General features: G+C 40.3%; 1 protein-coding gene and 1 pseudogene across 3 annotated transcripts; both read left to right on the forward strand.

The window, feature by feature from the left end:
- Positions 1–3,463, forward strand: part of LOC142857062 (heterogeneous nuclear ribonucleoprotein A3 pseudogene) — a 22,150-nt pseudogene extending 18,687 nt beyond the window's left edge.
- LOC142857880 (uncharacterized) lies at positions 3,107–13,681 on the forward strand. Of its 3 annotated transcripts, none has more exons than XM_075986952.1 (4): positions 3,107–3,222; positions 8,384–8,510; positions 8,706–8,766; positions 9,698–13,681. In XM_075986952.1, the coding sequence occupies exons 2-4, from the start codon at positions 8,477–8,479 to the stop codon at positions 11,694–11,696; spliced, it is 2,094 nt and encodes a 697-aa protein (XP_075843067.1). In that variant the 5' UTR covers positions 3,107–3,222; positions 8,384–8,476; the 3' UTR covers positions 11,697–13,681. The 3 variants fall into 3 exon arrangements, with proteins under 3 accessions (XP_075843067.1, XP_075843065.1, XP_075843068.1); XM_075986950.1 differs by lacking the exon at positions 3,107–3,222 and adding an exon at positions 3,245–3,646; XM_075986953.1 differs by lacking the exon at positions 3,107–3,222 and adding an exon at positions 3,699–3,979.
- Positions 13,682–23,221: the final 9,540 nt, after the last annotated feature.

Genomic DNA, 23,221 nt, shown 5'->3' on the forward strand with positions numbered 1-23,221 from the left:
TAATCAAGATGTGAGAGTTACCCAGTGAGAGGCTAGAGCTAATGGGCCAATCAGCTTATAATTTATGGAGACCTATGTGTGATTTTCTTTGGGACTAAACAGTTGCGGGGTACCAGGCAGGACAAAACCCCAACAACAAACAAGCCAGCGTTCATGTTACATGGTTCAACTGGACAGTTTACAGAACTGCGAATAGTATTTTTTTTACTTTTATTATTTAGTCAATGTTACTTTATTACAGCATCCTCTATATTCTAAGAGACAACATATGTTTGCCTTCTTCCAAAATACTAAAAGGTTCATCAATATGTAAATGCATTGTTTCCTCCACAACAAGATGATTGGCTTTATAAATTGTTAATAATCGTGTCAACCAATCCAACTTATAACAAAACAGAGTGATCCATAACAACAAAGTGAGATATTTTTCACTTTCTCCAAAATATTATTTGAAATGTACTGTGAATAAGAGAAATGCTAAAACAGTATTGGTGCTCATTTTGCTCTCTGCATCAGATATGGATCGATGCACACAGTGTCCAGATAATCGGCATGCCAACTAGGAGCAAAAGAACTGTCTCCATAAAAGAGTGACATTTCTGGCTGACGGGGACCCTGTTCTCTGTACTAAGGGCTCTTGTTCTTGTGGTGTTTAAGGAGCACTAAGACACTCCTACTGTGAAAGGACTCTCCGCTGTGTTCTGTTCATCTCCCTATTATTTACTTTCTCTATTTCCTGATCTACATTGAACACATCCCAGCATGGTCACCTGTATCCTTAGGGTACTGTTTCTGAAGTCCTGTTTACTGTGGTTCTTTTCACTGTGTTGGCCAAAACTATTACTGTAGGTGTGATTTCCCATCTCTTATACAGGAAGGAAGATGAGGGACATGCTTATGTCAAGAGCTCTGAAATGTATCGCTTCCTTCTGTGTGCTGATCCAACTTAGCACCTGTGGGATATGGTTAGGAACACCTCCTCCTTTTTTGACACAAATGTACATTCTCAACATGGCCACATCTTTATTCTGTGCAACAATGGCTTAGTCACTGCCTTCTGCAGAATTCTCAGATACTGGGGCTCTCTGGCCCTAGGAAGTTTCTTCACTGTGGCTTTTTTTTTTTTGCCAGAAACCTGTCTGACACCTTCAGTGAAACCCAGTCCCTGACCTTCATCATGCTGATGTTCTGTAGTGTCTGGGTGACCTTCCTCCCTGTCTACCACATTACCAAGGAGAAGGTCACAGTGACTGTGGAGGATTCTCCATAATGCTGTCTAGTGCATGGCTGCTAGTGTGCATATTTTTCCCAAATGCCACATTCTTTTGCTAACATCAGGTAAAAATTGTCTTCAAAAGTTCAAAGTTTAAACACATTCATGAATTCTAATGGTCATTTTAAAAGTTAATTCATATGTGACCTTGCTACTGAAGTTGAAAACATCACTGGACTATTATTTTTAAAAAGGTCATAATTTACTATTCATTTCTGTTGGGCAAAAATTATCTCAGGGCCTGTACCTCGAGGCCTGTAGGATGTAGAAAAGCCTGGCTTGAGTTTGAAGAATAGTCTCAAAGCTACTGAGTGGGGATGAGGCAGCAAAATCTAGATAGATGCCCCTCCAGCCAGAGGGAGGGCTTGGCTGTCTCTCATTGGCTGGAGGTACCCACATCACAGGATGTCCTGTGGCTGCAGATCTGATTGTCCTGAGTTGTGGGGCTACTGAACAGGCAGATAACACATTCACCTTTCCCTGAGGAATAAGGCTAAGGAGGCCTGGCACATTTCCATGGAGTGATCACTCTCAGGTCTTCTCTGATGGTATTTGTGTGGTTGTCTAAAGGCTGTTATCAATCTGATTGTCTGTGTTCACTCCTATTCTTCTGTTGTCTGTCAGTAGACTCATAGAGGATTAATATGGGCTAGTTAGATAATAGAAAGGGGGTTGATAAACAGGTAGGATGAAAGCTATTTCACAGTATTGGGTAACTTAGCAAGGCCCTCAAGTTAGGAGCACCTTTGAAGGGACCATCTAGTTACCAGAGTCTATAAATCCTACTGAACGAGCACAGCATACAAGAAAAAAATGATATCAGTTAAATTGTGCAGGTCATGGAGCAGCTATGAAATTCATGTAGAAATGGGGACATGGTTGGAAAACTGACAGCTGGGAAAAAATGATTGTTAAAGTAATCTCATTTGATACATTTTAGTATACTAGAGACCAAAACCTGGTGAGGACAAATAACCCAGCTCTACCACTACTTGGCTTATGCCAAAAGGACTCTATATCCTGGTCTACAGACACTTGCTCAGCCATATTCATTGCTGCCCTATTCATAATAGGTAGGAAGCAGAAACAACCAAATGCCTTTCAATTGCTGAGTAGATAATGAAAAGGTGATACATAAAGCACAACGGAAATTCTGCTCAGCCATAAAGAAAACAACATCGTGAAATCTGCAGTAAAATAATTGGAAGTAGAAAACAAACTGAGTGAGAACCCAGGGATGAAAAGGCCACATCTTTTATTTTATGCCAATGGGTGTTTTATCTGCATGTACATCTGTACACCACATGTCTGCCTGGTGACACAGAGGCCAGAAGAGGGTGTTAGAGCCCCTGGAATTGAAGTTTATACACTCTGTGGGTCTGGGAAATGAGCCTGAGTCCTCTGGAAGACAGGTCAGTTTTTGTAATCTTTAAGCCATCTTTCCAGTGTTGGTTGTTTGGTTGGTTGGTTTTTTTTTGTTTGTTTTTTTGTTTTTTGGATTTTTAGAGACAGGGTTTCTCCGTAGCTTTTTGGTGCCTGTACTGGAACTAGCTCTTGTAGACTATTAAACCTCAGTCTTGCTTCATTTTGACTCAGTCTAAATTCTTTTCTACAGCAAAGTGTGTGTGTGTGTGTGTGTGTGTGTGTGTGTGTGTGTGTGTGTGTGTGTGTGTGTGTGTGTGTGTGTGTGTTTGTTTCTGGCTTCACCTGAATGAAGATCTCTCAAAAGGCCCCTCGAGCAGGTAGTAAACAGCTCCCGCTTCCCCCGAAAATCCATTGGTTCACTTAAGTAAAGGGTGGTCTCTGTAGGACACTAAGTCCAGGACTTCCTGTGCCCATTCATGACCTCATCTCCAGGAAGCAGGACGGTCCACTGAGTACTGGCAGACGCCCATCTTCCTTTTTCCTTGCGTCATGAGAGTCGCAGGATTGCAGGTCGCTGCCCCTGAGTAAGCAGGGTCCGCTCTGCCTCTGGAGCTGTGGGATGGCCAACCTTGGCAGCGGGGGCGGCGGCCGGGGGCTGCCCGGCGAGCTGTCGGAGCAGGCGCAGCGGCGGCCGGGGCGGAAGTCCCTCACCCGCCATCTTCCTTTCTAGTGACGCCCTCGGTGCGGATCTGCCCTGACACTGAGGGAGTCAGGGTGGCTCGACCTCCGCAGCCATGTAACCCCTCCCCGCAGGAACGGTTTTGATGCCGAGGCTCGCACGGCTGCCGACTTGGTGTCCCATGTCCCGAGTACCGGCGAGCCGGGCGGAAGTCCCTCTCCCGCCGTCGCGGGGCCGTCCCGTCAGCTGAGGGAGCCGGGGCGCCCGAGCCTCAGCGGCGGTGCGGGGCGAGCCGCTGTGTGGCCGCTGGAGGCCAGAGCGCAGGCATGGTGAGCGCCGAGCGGCAGGCGGGCAGCACTGCGGGAGCTCCCGGGGTGACGGGCCCCGGCTCTGGGGGAGGGGACCCGCGGGTGCCCCGCGTCCTGAGGAGCCCTGCGGGTCCTGGAAGCAGCGTCTGAAATCCACGAGTTTGCTCTCCCCCTCCCTCTCAATCCAAGTGCTTGGGCCTCAACGTCCCTAAATGTCTCGGTATTTACTGCTCGGCAGACTCGTTCATACACGTAGCTGGGACCGGAGTGGAAGAGGGAAATCGAGGCCCTCCAGGACGCGGTGAACGTTTTTGCCTTAGAACTGCTTGTGGACATTATTTAAAGTAGGATGAAGTAGGTGGGACATGACTTTTATTTCAAGCGAGTATTGGCAATAGCGGGGAAGCCTCAGGTATAATCTGTGCAAGCATCTCGGGGGTTGAGCAGAAAAGGCGTTTTGGTTTTTAGGGACGGACAATATTTTTTTAAGACGACGGGACTGTAGCAACTTCAGCTCTGAAATCGTTTCCCCTGAGGTCAGACTCTCCTTAGAATAAGTTAAGGGTCCCGGTTCTAGCTCACGATGAGGGTGGATAAGAAAGTGACGAGATTGGGAAAAACGAGAGAAACATGGAAACATTACATTACAGAAGTATTTTGTAATTACCGATGAGGTTGTTTTGAAACAAAAGTGGGTCTCTGGGTAGTTTGTATCCTGCTGAGTAATAGGTTAAAAAATGGATAGATATTTAAGTGTCATCATCTAAGAACAGGAGAAATGGTCCTGAAGAAAGAGAAGGCACTGTGAGAGGAACGGCCTGTAGTCGGTGCTGTTTCCCCGAAAAGGAATGGGAGGAAGGAAAATAACGTCTGTGGAGATCCCCAAATGTCTTGGCCACTCGTGGTTTCTCTACTCAGTGTCTGGAGTGATGAGACCACAAAAGCTCAAGGGGATCCTGAGCATAAAATGAAAGCTCTAGCGTGTTCGATGCCTGTGGGCAGGCAGGGCACAGACATCTTTGTGGTACACGCGAACAGCAGGTGAAACTTGGAGCACTCATGCCGGTTGTGATCAGATGTATCATGAGTGCCTGTGTGGTGAGATGGTTCCCCTGTGAACTGTAAGTGAAACAGGCTTCCTGCTTCCTAACCAGGAAGTTTATAGCATTTGAAGCTGTAAGCTCCCTTAGCAGGACTCTTGTGGTGTGTTTTGTTTTGTTTTGTTGTTTTGTTTTTAATGTGTCCCATAGGTTTTGTGTTTCCACTTTGGTTTAGTTCCAGGAATTTTGACTTCTTTCTTGATTTCCTCTTTAGCCTATTCACCCTTCAATAATGAGTTGTTTAGTCTCTGAGTTTGGGTACACATTAAAGATTTTCTTACTCTTGATTTTAAGTTTTATTGCGTCGTGGTCTGGTAGGATACATGAGGTTATTTCAGTCCTTCAGAATTTGTTGAGATTTGTTTTGTGCCCCAGGATACAGTCTATTTTGGGGAAGTTTCCATGGGCTGCTGAGTGGAATATATATTCATTGATAGTTGGGCAGAATATTCTATAGATATCTGTTACATTCATTTGGTGTATAACTCTAACTCCTGATTCTGATGTTTCTATTTCTTGTCCAGATAACCTGTCTATTGGAGACCGTGGGATATTAGGCACCTAATAGTATTGGATTAGTGTTAATCTGTCTTTAATTCCAATAGTATGCTTTTTTTGATATATTTACTATATATGTATGAGTATCTTGCCAACATGTATGCACCACATGTTTGTCTGATGCCTGTGGAGGTCAGAAGAAGGCATTCCTTGAAACCGTAGGTCCCCTGTGACTAGAGTTACGGGTGATTGTGAGCCACCATGCAGGTTCTGGAACCAGCCTCTGGTCTGCTTTTTATAAAATTAGGAGCATCAGAGCCTTCACATGTGCTCAGGATCGTAATGTCATTTTGACTCATTGTTCCCTGTTAATCAGCTATGTGTGCTCTTTAGAAGCCTGCATCTTTCCTCACCAAACTGTAGTTTTCTCTTACCTAACTCCTACAAAGAGGATCGTCTCCCTCCACAAGTCAGGGTGCTTTGGGTTGGGGAATTCTGCTTCTCCTGCTCTGTTTTTCTCCATACTCTCTTAAGCCCACCAAGTTTGCATTTCTGGGCTATCACCTACAACCACTCACTTTCATCTGTTGCCTGTTTTCATCCTGTACAAAATCAAACTGGGGCTAACTATCCCTGCCCTCCTATCTTAAAGCCTAACCCAATATCCATAGGTTTAAATGTCTCCATCCATTTATTATAGCCTAAAACTCAAAACCGGACTGTGATCTCAAAATATTGAAGTTGTTTTTTCCTATTTCAATGAATAGCTTGATACCTGCTTATAAAAAGGGGAAATGCAATGCATGTTTCCAAAAGTCAGTTTTTCTTTTATTCTATATTAAAGAGATTGTGGTTAATACCATTGTTGTTAAATGCCTGCTATGTGATAAACCAAATTTTTGTTTTCATTTGAGCCAGCTAAATACTGTTACTTTTTCCGTGATCCATTTCTCTCTGTGTGTGTGTGTGTGTGTGTGTGTGTGTGTACATGTGTACATGCAGGTGCACTCTTGCACATACAGTTGTGTTTAGAAATAAGATGACAGTCTTTGTTGTTCACTACTGTATATGCCATGTTAGCTGGCCCACCAGCTTCCAGGGATTCTCCTATCTCTACATACCATCTTGCCATAGGAGTTCTTAGAACTTTGACACTGAACTATAAGGTTCTTTCCTTTGATTTTATTATAATATACCTTGATTCTTCCTGTTTCCAGTAAGAAAATATTTAACTTAGTTTTGATTTCACAGGATTCCACGGTGAAATTATAAATATGCCTTACCATGTCTGGCTTTACTTGAGTTCTGGGAGTTCAAACTCAGGCTTATTTACACAGCAAGTGCTTTATATATTGAGCCATCGCCTAGACCTTTCCACTATCTATTCTTTTTATTATTGTTGTTATTTTTTATAATATATCCCTATCAGTTTCCCTTCCCTCCACTCCTTCTAGCCTCCCCCCACATCTTCTCTCCCCCAGATCCATTTTCTCCTCCATTTCCCTTCAGGAAAGAGCAGGCCTTTCAGAGATATCAGCCAACACAACATAGCAAGATGAAATAAAACTAGGCACAAACTTTCATATCAAGGCTGTTTGAGGCAACCCAGGGGGAGAAAAGGAGTCCCCAAAACAAGCTCCCACTGTTATGAGTCCCACAAAAATACCAAGCTAACAACCATAACATTTATGCAGAATACCTAGTGCAGACCCATGCAGGCTCATGTGATTGCCACTGTGAGCCCTGAGATCTGCTTAGTTGATTCTGTGGGTCATGTTCTCCTGGTGTCTTCACCCCTCTGGCTCCTGAAGTCTTTCCTTCCCCACCCAATTTCCGCCTAATGTTTGACTGTAGGTCTCTGCATCTGTTCCCATCAGCTGGAGAGAAAGCCTCATGACAATTGGGCTAGGAACCAATGATCTATTCTTAACCAGTTTGTTAATGTTATCTTGAATAATGGGGTATGTTAATTATCTTTGCATTACTATACAATGTATCTAAGAAAAGCAATTGAAGGTTTTTGTAATGATTAGTCTTCTTGTTGATATAATTTGGAATCACCTAGGAAACACACCCTAGGTATGTCCATGAAAGTGTTTGCAGAAAGGTAACTGAGGAGGGAATACCCACTCTGAATCTAGGTAGTACCTAACTTACTTTCTTTTTGTGTTGTTATGATAAGTGACAAATGCAATTTAAGACAGGAAAGGTTTAATTCACAGTTCAAAACATAATTCATCCTGATAGGGAAGCAAAGGGAGCAGGAACTTGAAGCATCTGAAGTCAGAAGAAGAAAGTAATGAATGCATGCTAGTGTTCAGCTACCCTTCTCCATTTTATACAGTCAAGAATCCCATGGCCAGGGGATAACCTCACCCACAGTTAAAATGGATTATCTCACATCACTTAGCATAGTCAAGATAAATCTCTTCAGGTGTAACCAGATGCCCATCTGCCTGGTTATTCATCACCAACCATTACACATAACCATGGTCTGAGATGCCAGACAAATAAAAGAGGGAAAAGGAATAATTCAAGTGTAAACCAACATTCCCTGCTCTATTTCCTGTTCTTCCCTGATGTGGAGTCCATGCTGCATGATCCTGACCCCAGTGTCCGCCCCCAACCCCTCGATAGATGCTCTCAAGACATGATTCAAAATAAATCTTTGATGAATTACTATTTAGTCACATGATGAGAAAAGTAACTTATACTTTTTAACAGGCTTATTTTATGGCAGGGTTCAGATAATTCATTCTTGTCACAGCTGCATTGCTTTAGATCTACAATGAGGCAGAACATTTATGGCAACTAGTATTGGATGAGGCCACTCACTCTCATAATCTATTCTTAAAATATGTGATTTTAAAGCAGCTGCTTGTTAACTCATGTCTGCACTAGTAGTAGTATTGGGGAATGATAAAGGCCTGTACACCAGTAGAAAGTGTAATCTCCAGCAACATACTTGGTATTTTGTGATTGTTGTGCTTTACCAAGAATTCAAAGCTGATGTGAGAATTCTTGTGTCGGAGAGTACAGTTATGAATGTAAAAATAAGAATGTGATGGTCAGGATATGTATTGAACATTTAGAGAATACTCACAGATTTTCAATGTTGTGTGTCTCATCTTTTCTTCTGGAAATGTCTTGGCTACTTTAGGGCTCTGTGACCTTTGAAGATGTGGCTGTAAACTTCACTGTGGAGGAGTGGGCTCTACTAGATCCTTCCCAAAAGAAGCTGCACAGAGATGTGATGGAGGAAACCTTCAGGAACCTGGCTGCCGTAGGTATGAATGAGGTCATACTCATTCTTTACTTAGTCAATCAGATTATAAGTCTTGCTCAAAAATGTTGCTCCATGATTTGGAATATGGAAAGGGCAAATTTGGTGGCTATATCAGTCATGGTCATGGTATACATAGAATTTAGTATTTTTTCCATTATAAGTAAGTAAATCAGGTTTCCCTGGGTCTGTATTCTAGGAAAAACACAAGAAGACCAGCACATAGACAATGACCACAGATATTCCAGAAGAAATCAAAGGTAACTTTGCCAGCTCATGATAACATGTCTCATAATCTGGAAATGGCCAGTAGTTTTTAAAATCAAGTCAGCTTCTTTGGCTAGTTCTCCTGATTGCTTCAAGGTGATGTAATCTAAAGCATTTATCTCCAAAAGTGCATATGGGATTAGAAGTATTTATAGTATTGCCGTGATGATGCAAATAAGAGGTACTTTCTAATTGTTTTGTACATACAAACTTTTGTCCAAACAACAAAGTTAATAAAAAATAGTGTTTGTATCTTCCTTGAGACTTTGAATATGGAGTATATAAAAAATATAAAAAAAATTTATGCTTACTCTGGGAATGAACAATCTTCATGATATATGTGAAAAAATTAGATAAAGAATGGTTTTTACTTAAGCATTTTGCATAAAGAATAATCAAGTACATTTACCTGTGATATAGAAGCAAATATGATCATTCATGCCCTCATTCCCAGCTATTAGGAGTCTGAAGAAGTGCCGAATTTGAAGGTAGCCCATGCATCATAGCAAGAAATTGACCTTAAAACTAAATAAGGCCTAGACATTCATTGTTTCCAAAATAATTAGCCTATGAGAGGTATTAAGAAGTCCTATATGATTGGGCTAGGAAAATGACTCATCAGGTAAAGGTATTCACTACCAAGCCTGATGACCCAAGTTCAATCTCTGACACCTATATAGTAGAAGAAGATAATCAACTCTTACAAGCTGTCCTCTGACTTTCTTATGCACACCATAGCATGTGCACACACAAATAGTAAATAAATGTTAACACAAAAAGAAACCCTATATAAATACAGTGTCTTGATATTACCTGTCTCTACATTCTGTAGAATCTTCAGTCATATTCAGAAATTCTCCGGAATTCTGCTGATAGGGAATTTATAACTTTATTGGTATACTTTCCTTTTTTTTTTTTTAACAGAAATGAAGATGTAGAAAGACTGTTGGAACATAACAAAGATAGTGAATGTGAAGATATCTTCAGACAGATTCCCAACACCATTGTGAACAGGAAAATTTCTCATAGAACAATGATTTGTGAAAGTCATGTGTATGAAGACAACATGCTCATTGGTCATTCATCTCTTAATGTGTCTATGCCTCTTCAGACTACACACAAACCTCATCAATATGAGCTATGTGGAGAGAGACTCTTTAAGATTGGGGAATGTGAGAAAGCCTTCATTTATCCAGAATGCTTTCTGAAGCGTGATGACATTGACACTGAACAGAGCTCCTATGAATTTAACCAGTGTGAGAAAATCTTCAAAAGTAATGGCTGCATTCAAATACGTGTGAATAATGAAACTAGAGAAGAAATATGTATGGATAAGCAGCATTATAATGCCTTTACTTATCCTGATTTTCTTCAGTATGTTGAAAAGATCCACACTGGAAAGAAACCCTATGTATGTAAACAATGTGGGAAAACCTTTTCTTTTTTGAGTAACATTAGAAGACATGAACGAACTCACACTGGAGAGAAGCCATACAAATGTAATATATGTGATAAAACCTTCACTTGTTTAACTAACTTTCAAGAACATGAAAGAACTCACACTGGAGAGAAACCCTATTTATGTACACAATGTGGGAAATCCTTTTCTTTTCTGAGTAACATTCGAAGACATGAACGTACTCATACTGGAGAGAAACCATACAGATGCAATCTATGTGGTAAGACTTTCAGTTACTTGACTAACTTTCAAGACCATGAAAGAACTCACACTGGAGAAAAACCTTATGTGTGTACACAATGTGGGAAGGCTTTTACTTACTACTATTCTTTTCAGACACATAAACGATGTCACACTGGAGAGAAACCCTATGTCTGTAAGCAGTGTGGGAAAGCCTTCAGTTATTACAATTCTATTCAGACACATAAACGATGTCACACTGGAGAAAAGCCCTATGTATGCAAACTGTGTGATAAAGCCTTTACTACTCTCAGTTCTCTTCGATATCACGAGAGGATTCACAGTGGTGAGAAGCCCCATGTATGTTTGCAATGTGGAAAAGGTTTCAATTCTTCTAGTACCCTTCGAATACATGAAAGGACTCACACTGGAGAGAAACCCTATAAATGTAAGCAGTGTGGGAAAGTCTTTAGTGTTGACAGTTCCCTTCGATACCATGAGAGGATTCATAGTGGGGAGAAACCCTATGTATGTAAGCAGTGTGGAAAAGCCTTCACTCGGCACACCTCCCTTCGATGCCATGAAAGGATTCACTGTGGGGAAAAACCCTATGTATGTAAGCAGTGTGGGAAAGGTTTTATTTCTTCCAGTAACTTCCGAAAACATGAATCAACTCATTCTGGGGAGAAACTCTGTGTATGTAAACAATGTGGTAAAGCCTTTACCGATCATAGTTCACTTCGAAGACATGAAAGAATTCACAGTGGGGAAAAACCCTATGTATGTAAGCATTGTGGAAAAGGTTTCTCTTCTTTGAGTGGTTGTCAAAGACATGAACAAATTCACACTGGTGAGAAACCCTATGTCTGTAAGAATTGTGGGAAAGCCTTCACTAATCCCAGTGCCCTTCGAAATCATGAAAGGATTCACAGTGGTGAAAAGCCCTATGTATGTGAGCAGTGCGGGAAGGGTTTTATTTCTTTTAGCAAGTTTAGAATACATGAACGAATTCATACTGGAGAGAAACCATATAAGTGTAAATTATGTGTGAAAGCCTTTACTGGTCATAGTTCCCTTCGACGTCATGAAAGGATTCATAGTGGAGAGAAACCTTTTGTGTGTAAACAGTGTGGGAAATCCTTTTATACTTTAAGTGATTGTCAAAGACATGAACAAATTCACACTGGCGAGAAACCTTACATTTGCAAGCAATGTGGGAAAGCCTTTACTCGTTCCAGCTCCCTTAAAATACATGAGAAGACTCACACTAGAAGGAAATCCTAAGTGTAGAACATGGGAAATTATTCTTAACATGGCAATGCATAGGGCAGAGAACAAGTGTCATGTTGTCTGAAGAAATGCCTTTAGTCATGTTGGCTGTATTCAAAGACATGCTAGTACATACTATAGTGAGAAATCGTAAATGGATGTGCAGATGTCTTCAGTTGGTGGACCTCTGAAAATTTACCCAGTATCCAAACTTGTATAACAAAGTTATCAGCTATGAAACAGTTTTCAGGATTTTGTGAAAGTTCCTTATGTAATAGAATTCATAATTTGTTTAAGATTCTTATGAATAAGTTTGAGAAAGAATGTTGTATTAATTGGTCAATAATTGATAAAATAAGTCTCTGGAATGTTTACTTCTATTTTTTATTCTGTAAATAATTTTTCAGATGACTTCATCTCTAAGGTTTCTTTAAGCAGTGAGTCAGGAATTTAAAAGGTAGTCTCTTTTTAGCCAAGTCATGTATATTTTTATATTGGATCCATACGTAACACAATGTGTTTCTAAGATATTTTAGAGTAATATTAATGAACTGTTGAAATGAAGTGTATTTGTAGAACTTCTCTATTGAGATCATGTAGCAGCTTCTTTGATGTTTTTTGTCTTGTTTTACTTTGTTAGGGTTTTAGGGTTTTTTGTTTTTATTTTTTGGAACAAGGTTTCTCTGTGTAGCCCAAACTGTCTTAGAACTCTTTAGACCAGGCTAGCATCTAATTCAGAGATCTACCTGCCTCTGCCTCCCCAGTGCTAGTATTTTTTTTTTTTTGATTTTTCGAGACAGGGTTTCTCTGTAGCTTTTGGTTCCTGTCCTGGAACTAGCTCTTGTAGACCAGGCTGGCCTCGAACTCACAGAGATCCGCCTGCCTCTGCACCACCGCCCGGCTTTTTTTTTTTTTTTAGATCCCAGTGCTGGTATTAAAGGCATGCACCACCATGCCTGGCTCTTTGATATTTCCACTGTATCTTTTCCATTCTTATTTTGGTTCACAGTCCATTATGGCAGAGAAGTCATTAAGTAGAAGAGTGTCTGTCATTGTGCACACAGAAGTGAAGAGTGTGCATTCTAAGGGATCAGTTGAAGATACAAGAAGGACACACATTCTCAGTGACCCGCTTCTGCCAGTTATGCCATACCTCGTCCGGTTCACCACTCCCAGTTACTCCTTTGACTAGGGGAAAGCTCTGGTACTCTAGTCGTTTCTGAAAATGACAGAGCATAGTTGTGCTATTTTACTGTAACATCTCAGTGCAGCCCAGTTGTTTACTTCTCAGGTAATTTAACTTTGTGTTTTATATTTTCACATCTGTTTTCTTGAAAACTTTGCACATTAGAGTTCTCAACTATTTTTTTGGTCAATTTACAGATTATCATCAAATCAAAAGATACATGCAAATATCCTACCATAATCATATATTAGGTAGAATATATGCCAGTATTTTCCCTTAATGTCAGATTATTATCCTGTGCTTATAAGTAATGGCATCTTTGTCCATATGTTAATTTTACTTCAGACTTGTGTTGTAACTTTGACTTTGCCCTTTGTACTTGACTCATGCTAGGCTAAGTGCCTTTTTACCAGAGACTACAGGGTCCTTACCTCTTGTGAACTAATATGTAATTTGTACATAAACCATGAGTGATCATGTGTTTTCTCATTAAAATCACTTTTCTTTTTACCAGAGACTACAGGGTCCTTACCTCTTGTGAACTAATATGTAATTTGTACATAAACCATGAGTGATCATGTGTTTTCTCATTAAAATCACTTTTCTTTTTACCAGAGACTACAGGGTCCTTACCTCTTGTGAACTAATATGTAATTTGTACATAAACCATGAGTGATCATGTGTTTTCTCATTAAAATCACTTTTCTTTTTACCAGAGACTACAGGGTCCTTACCTCTTGTGAACTAATATGTAATTTGTACATAAACCATGAGTGATCATGTGTTTTCTCATTAAAATCACTTTTCTTTTTAACTGTTTGTTTTTTGAGACAGTACCTTACTCTGAACCCAGGTTGACCTGTAATTCACTATTTTAAGGATAATACACCTGAGTCATTATGTGATGTTTAAAAGTTAGTCTTAAATTTCTGAAGGATTTGTTTGTTTTAGAGGAATCTCTTGATACTAAACATAAAATGCCCCGCAGACTGCATTTCCACTAGACATGTTTACACATGCCTGGCTACACTATAGGTGTGAATACAGTTTTGTCTTTGATAATTAGTATTTCTTACCAGGAAGCCTGCAGTAAGGAAACCTAAGCCATTAGAACTCAGTACAATTAGTAAGGGTAGGTGTGGTTCCTTTACGTGTTTTAAAAATACAGTTTCTCCAAGTTTAAAGATTTGCGCAGGATTTTTTGTTGTTTTGTTCATTTGAATCACCAAGGGACATCTACGTCTGGATTTGTGTGACATTTATCATAAGATTTGGCCTTGCTGTGAGTGTGAGACCAACTTCAATCTTCCAGATCCATGTTTTGTGGGGTTTTCTTTTGTTTTAACTTACTGTTTATTGTTTAGGCATAGTATTTTGTACAAAACATTGTTCTTCAGTAAATACAATTGTTCTACTTTGATGGTATGTTTCCAAAAATCCAAGCTTAAATAAGTGTTTTATAGGTTGAAAATGCATTTGATACATGTTACTAAACTTCAAACCTGAGTCTAGCATATGTTCAGATCATTTTTATTAGTCTATAGTTGAACAAAATCACCTAAAACAATGGTTTTATAATATGTTGAATATATCATAGTTCACCAAATACTGTAGACTGTATGGAATGGCATACATTTCTGTGCTGCTGAACTGGTGCTGACTTACTGTGCTACTTGCTACTACACACTTAGCATCATCAGAAACTATTCTTAAATAGCTCGACTTCAGACCGAGCTCATCCTTTTGAAAAGCAAAGATATTTTCTACTAGTGTATTTTATCCCCAGCATCTTCACATGAGCAAGACCATCCTGAGCCAATGATCATTCTTGCCTCAGTTCAAATGTGCAATCCACCTGCTCCCAGTCCACTTGTGCTGCTTAACTCTCCTGGCATTTGTATTAGTTACTTTTGTATTGCTGTGATCAAACAGATGGCAGAACAACTTAGCGAAGGATATTTCCTAACTTATGTTCTCAGTGCATTAATATGAGGAAGGCATGATGACCACAGAAGTCATGGGATCTTACAGTGATATGTAACTGCCTTCGACATTGTTCTATTGCCATGAAGAGACACCATGACTAAGGCAACTCTTAGAAAAAAAAATTAACTGGGGTCTTGCTCAGTTTCAGAAGGTTAGTCAGTTATCATGGGGAGCATGGTGGCTTGCATGGTTCAAGAACAGTGGCTTTTAAGCTACATCATGATCTGCAGGTCAAGAGAGTGAACTGGGCTCACTGTGAACTTTTGAAAAGTCTAAGCCCAGTGGTACTATTCCTCCAACAAGGCCATACCTCCTAATCCTTTCACAGTTCCACTCCCTGGTGACTAAGCATTCAAAAATATGAGCCTATGTGGGCCATTCTTATTCAAACCACACAGTTACTGGCAGGAAATAAGTGGGTATAATCTTCAAATGCAGGTCAGCTCCTAGTGGTGTGCTTCCTCCAACCAGTCCCTACTTTCAGAAAGCTCTACATCCTCAAACTAGCATCACAGGGTAGGAGCTGAAAGAAAAAAAAAACAGACTAAGGGACTGTGCAGGTTCAAGCCACAGACTCAGGTGGGCAATATGTTTAGGAAAGTTGTAAGAACAACAATCCCGAGACAGAGACAGGGTGTCTTACCCTCATTTGGTTGCTGAGTATGTGTTTCCTGTCATTTTCAAGCATTCTTTACATACCATCACATAACTAGAAATATACAAAACCACGCTGGGCTTATCTAAACATTTATGTATATGTTCACATTAAAAATTAAACTGCTACAAATGCTGTCATAGTTTATGAGAAAAATGGGTTGTGAACCTTGGAATGTTTACCAAGTGGGAAGAACTGTTAAGGACCATGAGTGATGACAGGTAACAGGCAATCTGGAAAGTCATTGTCATAAAGTCACAAAGGCGTCCTCATCATCACATCTCCATACTCAGTAGCTCCTCAGCCCTGTGTCAAGGGGTGAAACGTGGATGTCAACACTGAGGCGCTCATTACAGGCTACTACACTGCTCACTTGTAAAAGTAAACCTGTCCTGGTCTGTCACCTGGGTACCCTGTCCCTTTAAGAGACAAGCCTGGCCCACTCCCAATCTCCCTCCTCCTCCAGCTCTCCTCTCTCTGTCTGCCCTTCTGGAGAGGCAGCTTCGGCCTCTCTCCCTTCCCTTTGTTTCTCTTTCTTCTCTTTCATACCCCCTTCTCCCCCTTCCTCCATAACTACTTACTCATACTGTTCCCAATACCCACTAAATAAACTCTACACCCCAGCTCTTTCTACATGGCATATCTGTTTGTCTCCCGCCTGCCATGGCCTCAGGTCACCCAGCCTTGGGTCACCCACAGTGCAGCCTTGTGAGAGTGACTGCTATTGTTTTATATGTATATGTATATTGTTTTTTATGTATATAGCGTAGGATTTATGCCATGCTAATTGTTTTATTTCCTATGCTATGTGAGTTTATGTTTCCATTTGGGATTATGGAACCTAAGGTCTCTAATTCTTTCTTAGTACTGTCAGGTTTATGTTTCCTGTGGTTAGGGGACTTGAAACATACAATGTATGTCATTCTGCTACTGTATACAATATACAATGACTGGTGCTGATTTAATTTAATAGCATGCAGGATTCAGAAAATTTCTCATTACCTCTCACTAGTACCCAATTATCATTTAAAAAGAAAACAGCTGAAAAGAGTAACATGAAAGAGAAGTGACTAGAACATCTGGAAGTCCCAATTTCTCAGAACCTCAATTTATTCACAAATTCCTAAGGAAAATTCAATAACCCCCATGTCTCAAATAGAATTGTGTTCATTGCCTTGTCTTATTTGCAGAATAACTTGGAATAGAGGGCAGAGAGCTGAATCCAGAGAGTCCAAGTTGGGGGCCCACACTAAGCGTGAAAGGGAGAGCAATGGCATTCCTTTTAGAGGTTTCTGGGCAGCTGTTCTCCCCTGCACATGGCCTCCAGCTGCTCAGAACAGTCAGAAATGCTACAGAGCCCCACAAAACAGGAGATCCACATTTGTGTTTCATGTCTTCTCTGAGGTGGTCACCCTGGCTTCAGGCCACTATTTTCTGAAGCACCTTTAGGTTGTGTAATGGGTGGAGTCACGCTTTACCTTCAGTAGATTAGTGGGGTCTGTGGGCTGGGTGTATAGCTCAACAATAGTGTCCCTAATTAGCATGGTCAAGATCCTGCATTCAATCTTAGGAAATGATGTTTATAGAGGTCTTTAGGCATTTGGAGTTTATGAATTTGATAGCCTGCTTAGGGAAAAACCAGGAAGTGTGGTGAGGTGAAGTTTTTCTCAGGAAGGACAGAAATTTCCACATTGGAAAGCAGGAACAGTGTGCAAGGTCCCAAGCCCCCCAAAATGGCAGTGCCACTGAGAGTATCCTAAAGGACAGTCTGGGTTCAGCTCAAGCTTACACTCACTTGTAAAATTTTTCTTCATTTCTTGAATGACCTCTGAGAGCTAATTGTAGTTTACTGGCTTGAGGGCAGCCTTACACAGACCTGCCAGAAGCCAAGTCCAAAATCGGTCCCTCGTTAAAATTCTACCTGGGGTGTTATAATCCCAGTGTGGTTCCTGCTGGGGGACCACCTCTGTCCTCGGAGCATGTGTTGCATGTGTTTGGTGAACTTAGTCTGCATGTAGTCTGCTCCCAAACTCACCTGCACTTTTCAGGAAGTAGGTTATTAGGATCATATAGATATCATGAAAGGTGAGATTATAAGACTGGGTAATATATTGGAATTGCTTTATGAAAGAGGTAGAATTAGACATATAGGACCCCAGTTTTTGTTCTATATGGGAGAGCGCTGAGAGGGAGAAAGGAACATGTACCATAATCAATTGATCTACGCCAGACACCTCTTGCAATGGGAAAACTGCAACTGACTTAGCTTGGTCACGGTTAGGTTCCATAGCAGCACTTGAGCGTGTGAGAGGAGGGGTAAAGGTGGGTGCCAGAGCGGGGTGACTGCTGCAGCCAGGCACTGGAGAGGAAGAGTGATCCAGCAGGGCTGATGGAGTAGTTATTGGGAAGAGAGAGAGAGCTGAAGAGTGAGCAGAGGGAGGTGGTGAGGCAGTGGGAAGTAAAGAAGCAGAAGTATCTGTCTATTGAGGTCAGGAAGGTGTGGTTCCTTAGCAGGGACCAGAGCAGTAGTTGAAAGAATGGAGGTAGGAGCTAGAGGGATGGCTATAGGAGCTAAAGGAACAGGAGAAGGGGCTGAATCTGGAAAAATCCCACACTAGTGAATTAACAGAACATTTGAAAACTTTAGAACAAAAAGAAACAAACTTACCTAAGAGAACTAGATGGCAGGAAATAGCCGAAATCAACAAAATAGAAATAAAGAAAAACAATACAAAGAATCAATGAGACAAAGAGTTCATTCTTCAATAAAATCAACAAAATAGACAAACCTTTATCCAACCTAACCAAAAGGCAGAGAGAGAATATCCAAATTAACAAAATCAGAAATGTAAACGGGGACATAACAACAGACATGGAGGAAATACAGAGGATCATCAGGTTATATTTTGAAAACCTGTACTCAACCTTCATCAGGCGATGAAAGGAGACAGAGACAGTCCCACATTGGAGCACTGTACAGAAACCCCAAGGTCCAAATCAAGAGCAGAGGAGAAAGAGCACGAGCAAGGAACTCAGGACAACAAGGGGTGCACCCACACACTGAGACAATGGGGATGTTCTATCGGGAACTCACCAAGGCCAGCTGGACTGGGTCTGAAAAAGCATGGGATAAAACCGGACTCACTGAACATAGCAGACAATGAGGACTGCTGAGAAGTCAAGAACAATGGCACTGGGTTTTGATCCTACTGCACATACTGGCTTTGTGGGAGCCTAGGCTGTTTGGATGTTCACCTTACTAGACCTGGAAGGAGGTGAGTGATCCTTGGACTCCCCACAGGGCAGGGAACCCTGACTGCTCTTCGGGCTGATGAGGGAGGGGGAGTTGATTGGGGGAGGGGGAGGGAAATGGGAGGCGGTGGCGGGGAAGAGACAGAAATCTTTAATAAAGAAAGAAAGAAAGAAAGAAAGAAAGAAAGAAAGAAAGAAAGAAAGAAAGAAAGAAAACCTGTACTCCACAAAATTGGAAAACTTAAAGGAAATTAACAACTTTCTGGATAAATATCACTTAACAAAATTAAATCAAGACCAGATAAGCAAATTAAAAAGACCTATAACTGCTGAAGATCTAGAAACAGTCATAAAAAGTCTCCCAACCATAAAAAGCCCAGGACCAAATGGTTTTAGCTTAAAATTCTACAAGACTTTTAAAGAAGAACTAATACCAATACCCCTCAAATTATTCCACACAATAGAAACAGAGAGAACATTGCCAAACTCTTTTTATGAGGCTACAATTATCCTGATTCCCAAACCACAGAAAGACATTACTAAGAAAGAGAATTACAGATCAATCTCATTCAGAAACATTGATGCAAAAATACTCATCAAAGTACTAGCAAATAGAATCCAAGAACACATCAGAACCATCATCCACCATGACCAAGTTGGCTTCATCCCACAGATGCAGGGATGGTTCAACATACGAAAATCTGTCATGTAATCCACCATATAAACAAGCTAAAAATAAAAACCACATGATCATCTCATTAGATGCCAAAAGAAGCATTTGACAAAATACTACATCCCTTCATGATAAAGGTCTTAGAGCAGGGATACAAGGAATATACCTAAACATAATTAGGCAATATACAGCAAGCCAACAGCCAACTAAATGGAGAGAAACTCCCACTGATTCCACTGAAATCAGGAACAAGACAAGGTTGTCCACTCTCTCCATATCTAGTCAATATAGTTCTTGAGGTCCTAGCTAGACCAATAAGACACCAAAGGGAGATCAAGGGGATACAAATTAGAAAAGAAGTCAAACTCTCACTGTTTGCTGATGCTATGATAGTTTACATAAGTGATCCCAAAAATTCTACCAAGGAACTTCTACAACTCATAAACACTTTCAGCAATGTAGCAGGATACAAGACTAACTCAAAAAAATCAGTAGCCCTCCTGTACACAGATGATAAAAGGACTGGGGAAGAAATCAGAGAATCAACACTCTTCACAACAGCCACAAGTGGCATAAAATATCTTGGAGTAACTCTAATCAAACAAGTGGATGACTTGTATGTCAAGAACTTAAAATCTTTAAAAAAAGAAATTGAAGAAGACACCAGAAAGTGGAAAGATCTCCCATGCTCTAGGTAGGCAGAATTAACATAGTAAAAATGACAATCTTACCAAAAGCAATCTACAGATTCAATGCAATGCCCATCAAAATGCCAGTAAAATTATTCACAGATCTCGAAAGAACAGTACTCAACATCATATGGAAAAGCAAAAAACCCAGGATAGCCAAAACAATCCTGTACAATAAAAGAATATCTGGAGGCATCCCAGACTTTAAACACTACTACAGAGCTACAGTACTGAAAACAACCTAGTATTGGCATAAGAACAAACAGGAGGACCAATGGAACTGAATAGAAGACCCGGATATCAATCCACAGATCTTCGAACACCTGATCTTTGATAAAGAAGCAAAAAATATCAAATGGAAAAAAGAAAGCATATATAACAAATGGTGCTGGTAAAATTGGATATCCACATGTAGAAGAATGGAAATAGACCCATATCTATCACTATGCACAAAATTCAAGTCCAAATGAATCAAAGACCTCAACATAAAGCCAGCCACACTGAACCTTATAGAAGAGAAAGTGGGAAGTACACTTGAATGCATTGGCACAGGGAACCACTTCCTAAATATAACCCCAGCAGCACAGACACTAAGAGAAACAATTAATAAATGGGACCTCCTGAAACTGAAAATCTTCTATAAAGCAAAAGACACGGTCAACAAGACAAATCGACAGCCTACAGAATGGGGAAAGATCTTCACTAACCCCACATCAGACAGAGGTCTGATCTCCAAAATATACAGAGAACTCAAGAAATTGGACACCAAAAGAACATAATCCAATATTAAAAAATGGAGTATAGACCTAAACAGAGGACTCTCAAGAGAGGAATCTAAAATGGCTGAAAGACACTTAAGGAAATGTTCAACATCCTTAGTTATCAGAGAAATGCAAATCAAAACAATTCGAGATTCCATCTTACACCTGTAAGAATTTCCAAGATCAAAAACTCTGATGACAACTTATACTGGAGAGGTTGTGGGGAAAATGAAACACTTCTGCATTGCTGATGGGAATACAAGCTGGTACAACCACTTTGAATATCAGTGTGGTGATTTCTCAGAAAATTAGGAAACAACTTTCCTCAAGACCCAGTAATACCACTTCTGGGTATATATCCAAAGGATGCTCAATTGTTCCACAAGGACATGTGCTCAACTATGTTCATAGCAGCTTTGTTTGTCATAGCCAGAACCTGGAAACAACCTAAATGCCCCTCGACTGAAGAATGGATAAGGAAAATGTGGTACATTTACACAATGAAGTACTACACAGCAGAAAAAATAACATCTTGAATTTTGCAGGAAAATGGATGGAGCTAGAAAACATCATTTTAAGTGAGGTAACCCAGACATAGAAAGACAATTATCACATGTACTCACTCATAGGTTGTTTGTAAACATAAAGCAAAGAAAGCCAATCTACAAACCACAATCCCAGAGAACTTAGACAACAATATGGACACTAAGAGAGACTTACATAGATCTAATCTACATGGGAAATAGAAAGTATAAAAAGACAAATCTCCTGAGTAAATTGGGAGCAAGAGGACCTTGGGGGGAGGAGTGAAGGAGGGAGGGGAGAGGCAGGGAGGGGAGCAGAGAAAAATGTAGAGCTCAATAAATATCAACAAAATATAAAATGAAAGAAAGAATAAAACAATGAAACACTGAAATGCTAGGATAGTAAAATAAAATAAGATTTTTCTCAGTTTTTACTTGGAACAATAAAAAAGAATCTATCTAAAATTTTAAATTAAAAAACAAAAATAAAAATAGAACCTTTTCAAAATGGCTCCTGACTGTAACATTCAGGACTTGCTGAAAGATAAAGTGTATATTTTCTCAAGATCTAGCTTTTGTATCATGGTGGTTTTAATGAGAATGACCCCACAGTCTTATATCCTTGAATACTTTGTCCCCAGTTGGTGGAACTGCATGGGAAGGATTAGTAGTTATAGCCTTGTTAGAGGGCATATGTCACCAGGGTGTGCTTTAAGGTTTGAAAAAAACCCACACCATTCTCAGCATGTTCTCTCTCTCTCTTTCTCTCTCTCTCTCTCTCTCTCTCTCTCTCTCTCTCTCTCTCTCTGTGTGTGTGTGTGTGTGTGTGTGTGTGTGTGTGTGTGTGTGCTTGTCTGTCTGTCTCTTTCCTTCTCTCCCTTCTTTTGATCTATGGATAAGGATGCAAGCTCCCAGCTGCCATTCTACTACCATGCCTGCCTGTGAGCTGCCATACTCCCCACCATGATAGTCATGCACTACCCTCTAAAACTATAATTTAATAAACTGTTTCTTCTATAAACTGTCTTAGCCATGGTATCCTAGCACAGCAATAGAAAAGTATCAAAGACATGTGTAGACACAAGGTCACCTATATAGCTTCTTGATACCGCTTTCCATACTGACCAATAGTTCTTTTAGCTTTACCCCTTGGAGGAAAATATCCTCTTCCACTAACCAAAGTACCAGATGTCAGGAGCTAGGGCATGCCATTTCTTTTGCTTTGTTTCTCTACCTACTCTCTTATATTTTTGGTTGTGAGCCTAGCCTTTAACAGCTGAGCCATCTCTCCAGCCCTCTACCTACACTCATATGTCAAAAGATGCTTGACTATAATTTATCAAAAAACACCCAAGCTTTATTTTTTATAATTTCATATATTAATTTAATTACTTTTCATGGAAATGAGAAATCCATGTATATTTCCAATTATTGCTTGTCTCTGAATCGTGTATTGTTATACAATGCTTGTTAGTTGATATTTGTTTATATGTGGGTTTATTAAAGACCTTTCCCATGTTCTGTTTGCTAGCCTCAATAGAATGGAGCAGTGACTTTTATTTTGATTGGGTCTCATAGCCCAGCTTGCCTTGGAACTTCCTACAAGACGTTGCCAGCATTAATCCTTCTGCCTCTACTTCCCAAGTGCTGGAATTACAGCTTGTAACACCAGGCATAACTAATAATAGACTTTCAATTGCGTGTGTATATTAGAAAAGCTATCAACTTGTTCCAAAAAGTTTAATCATTATTAGACATCTTTTTTTTTTGAAATAGGGTTTCTCTGTAACTTTGGAGCCTGTCCAGGAACTAGT

This window comes from Microtus pennsylvanicus, chromosome 9 (genome assembly GCF_037038515.1).
Source record: "Microtus pennsylvanicus isolate mMicPen1 chromosome 9, mMicPen1.hap1, whole genome shotgun sequence".
In the NCBI taxonomy this organism is placed as follows: Eukaryota; Metazoa; Chordata; class Mammalia; order Rodentia; family Cricetidae; genus Microtus; species Microtus pennsylvanicus.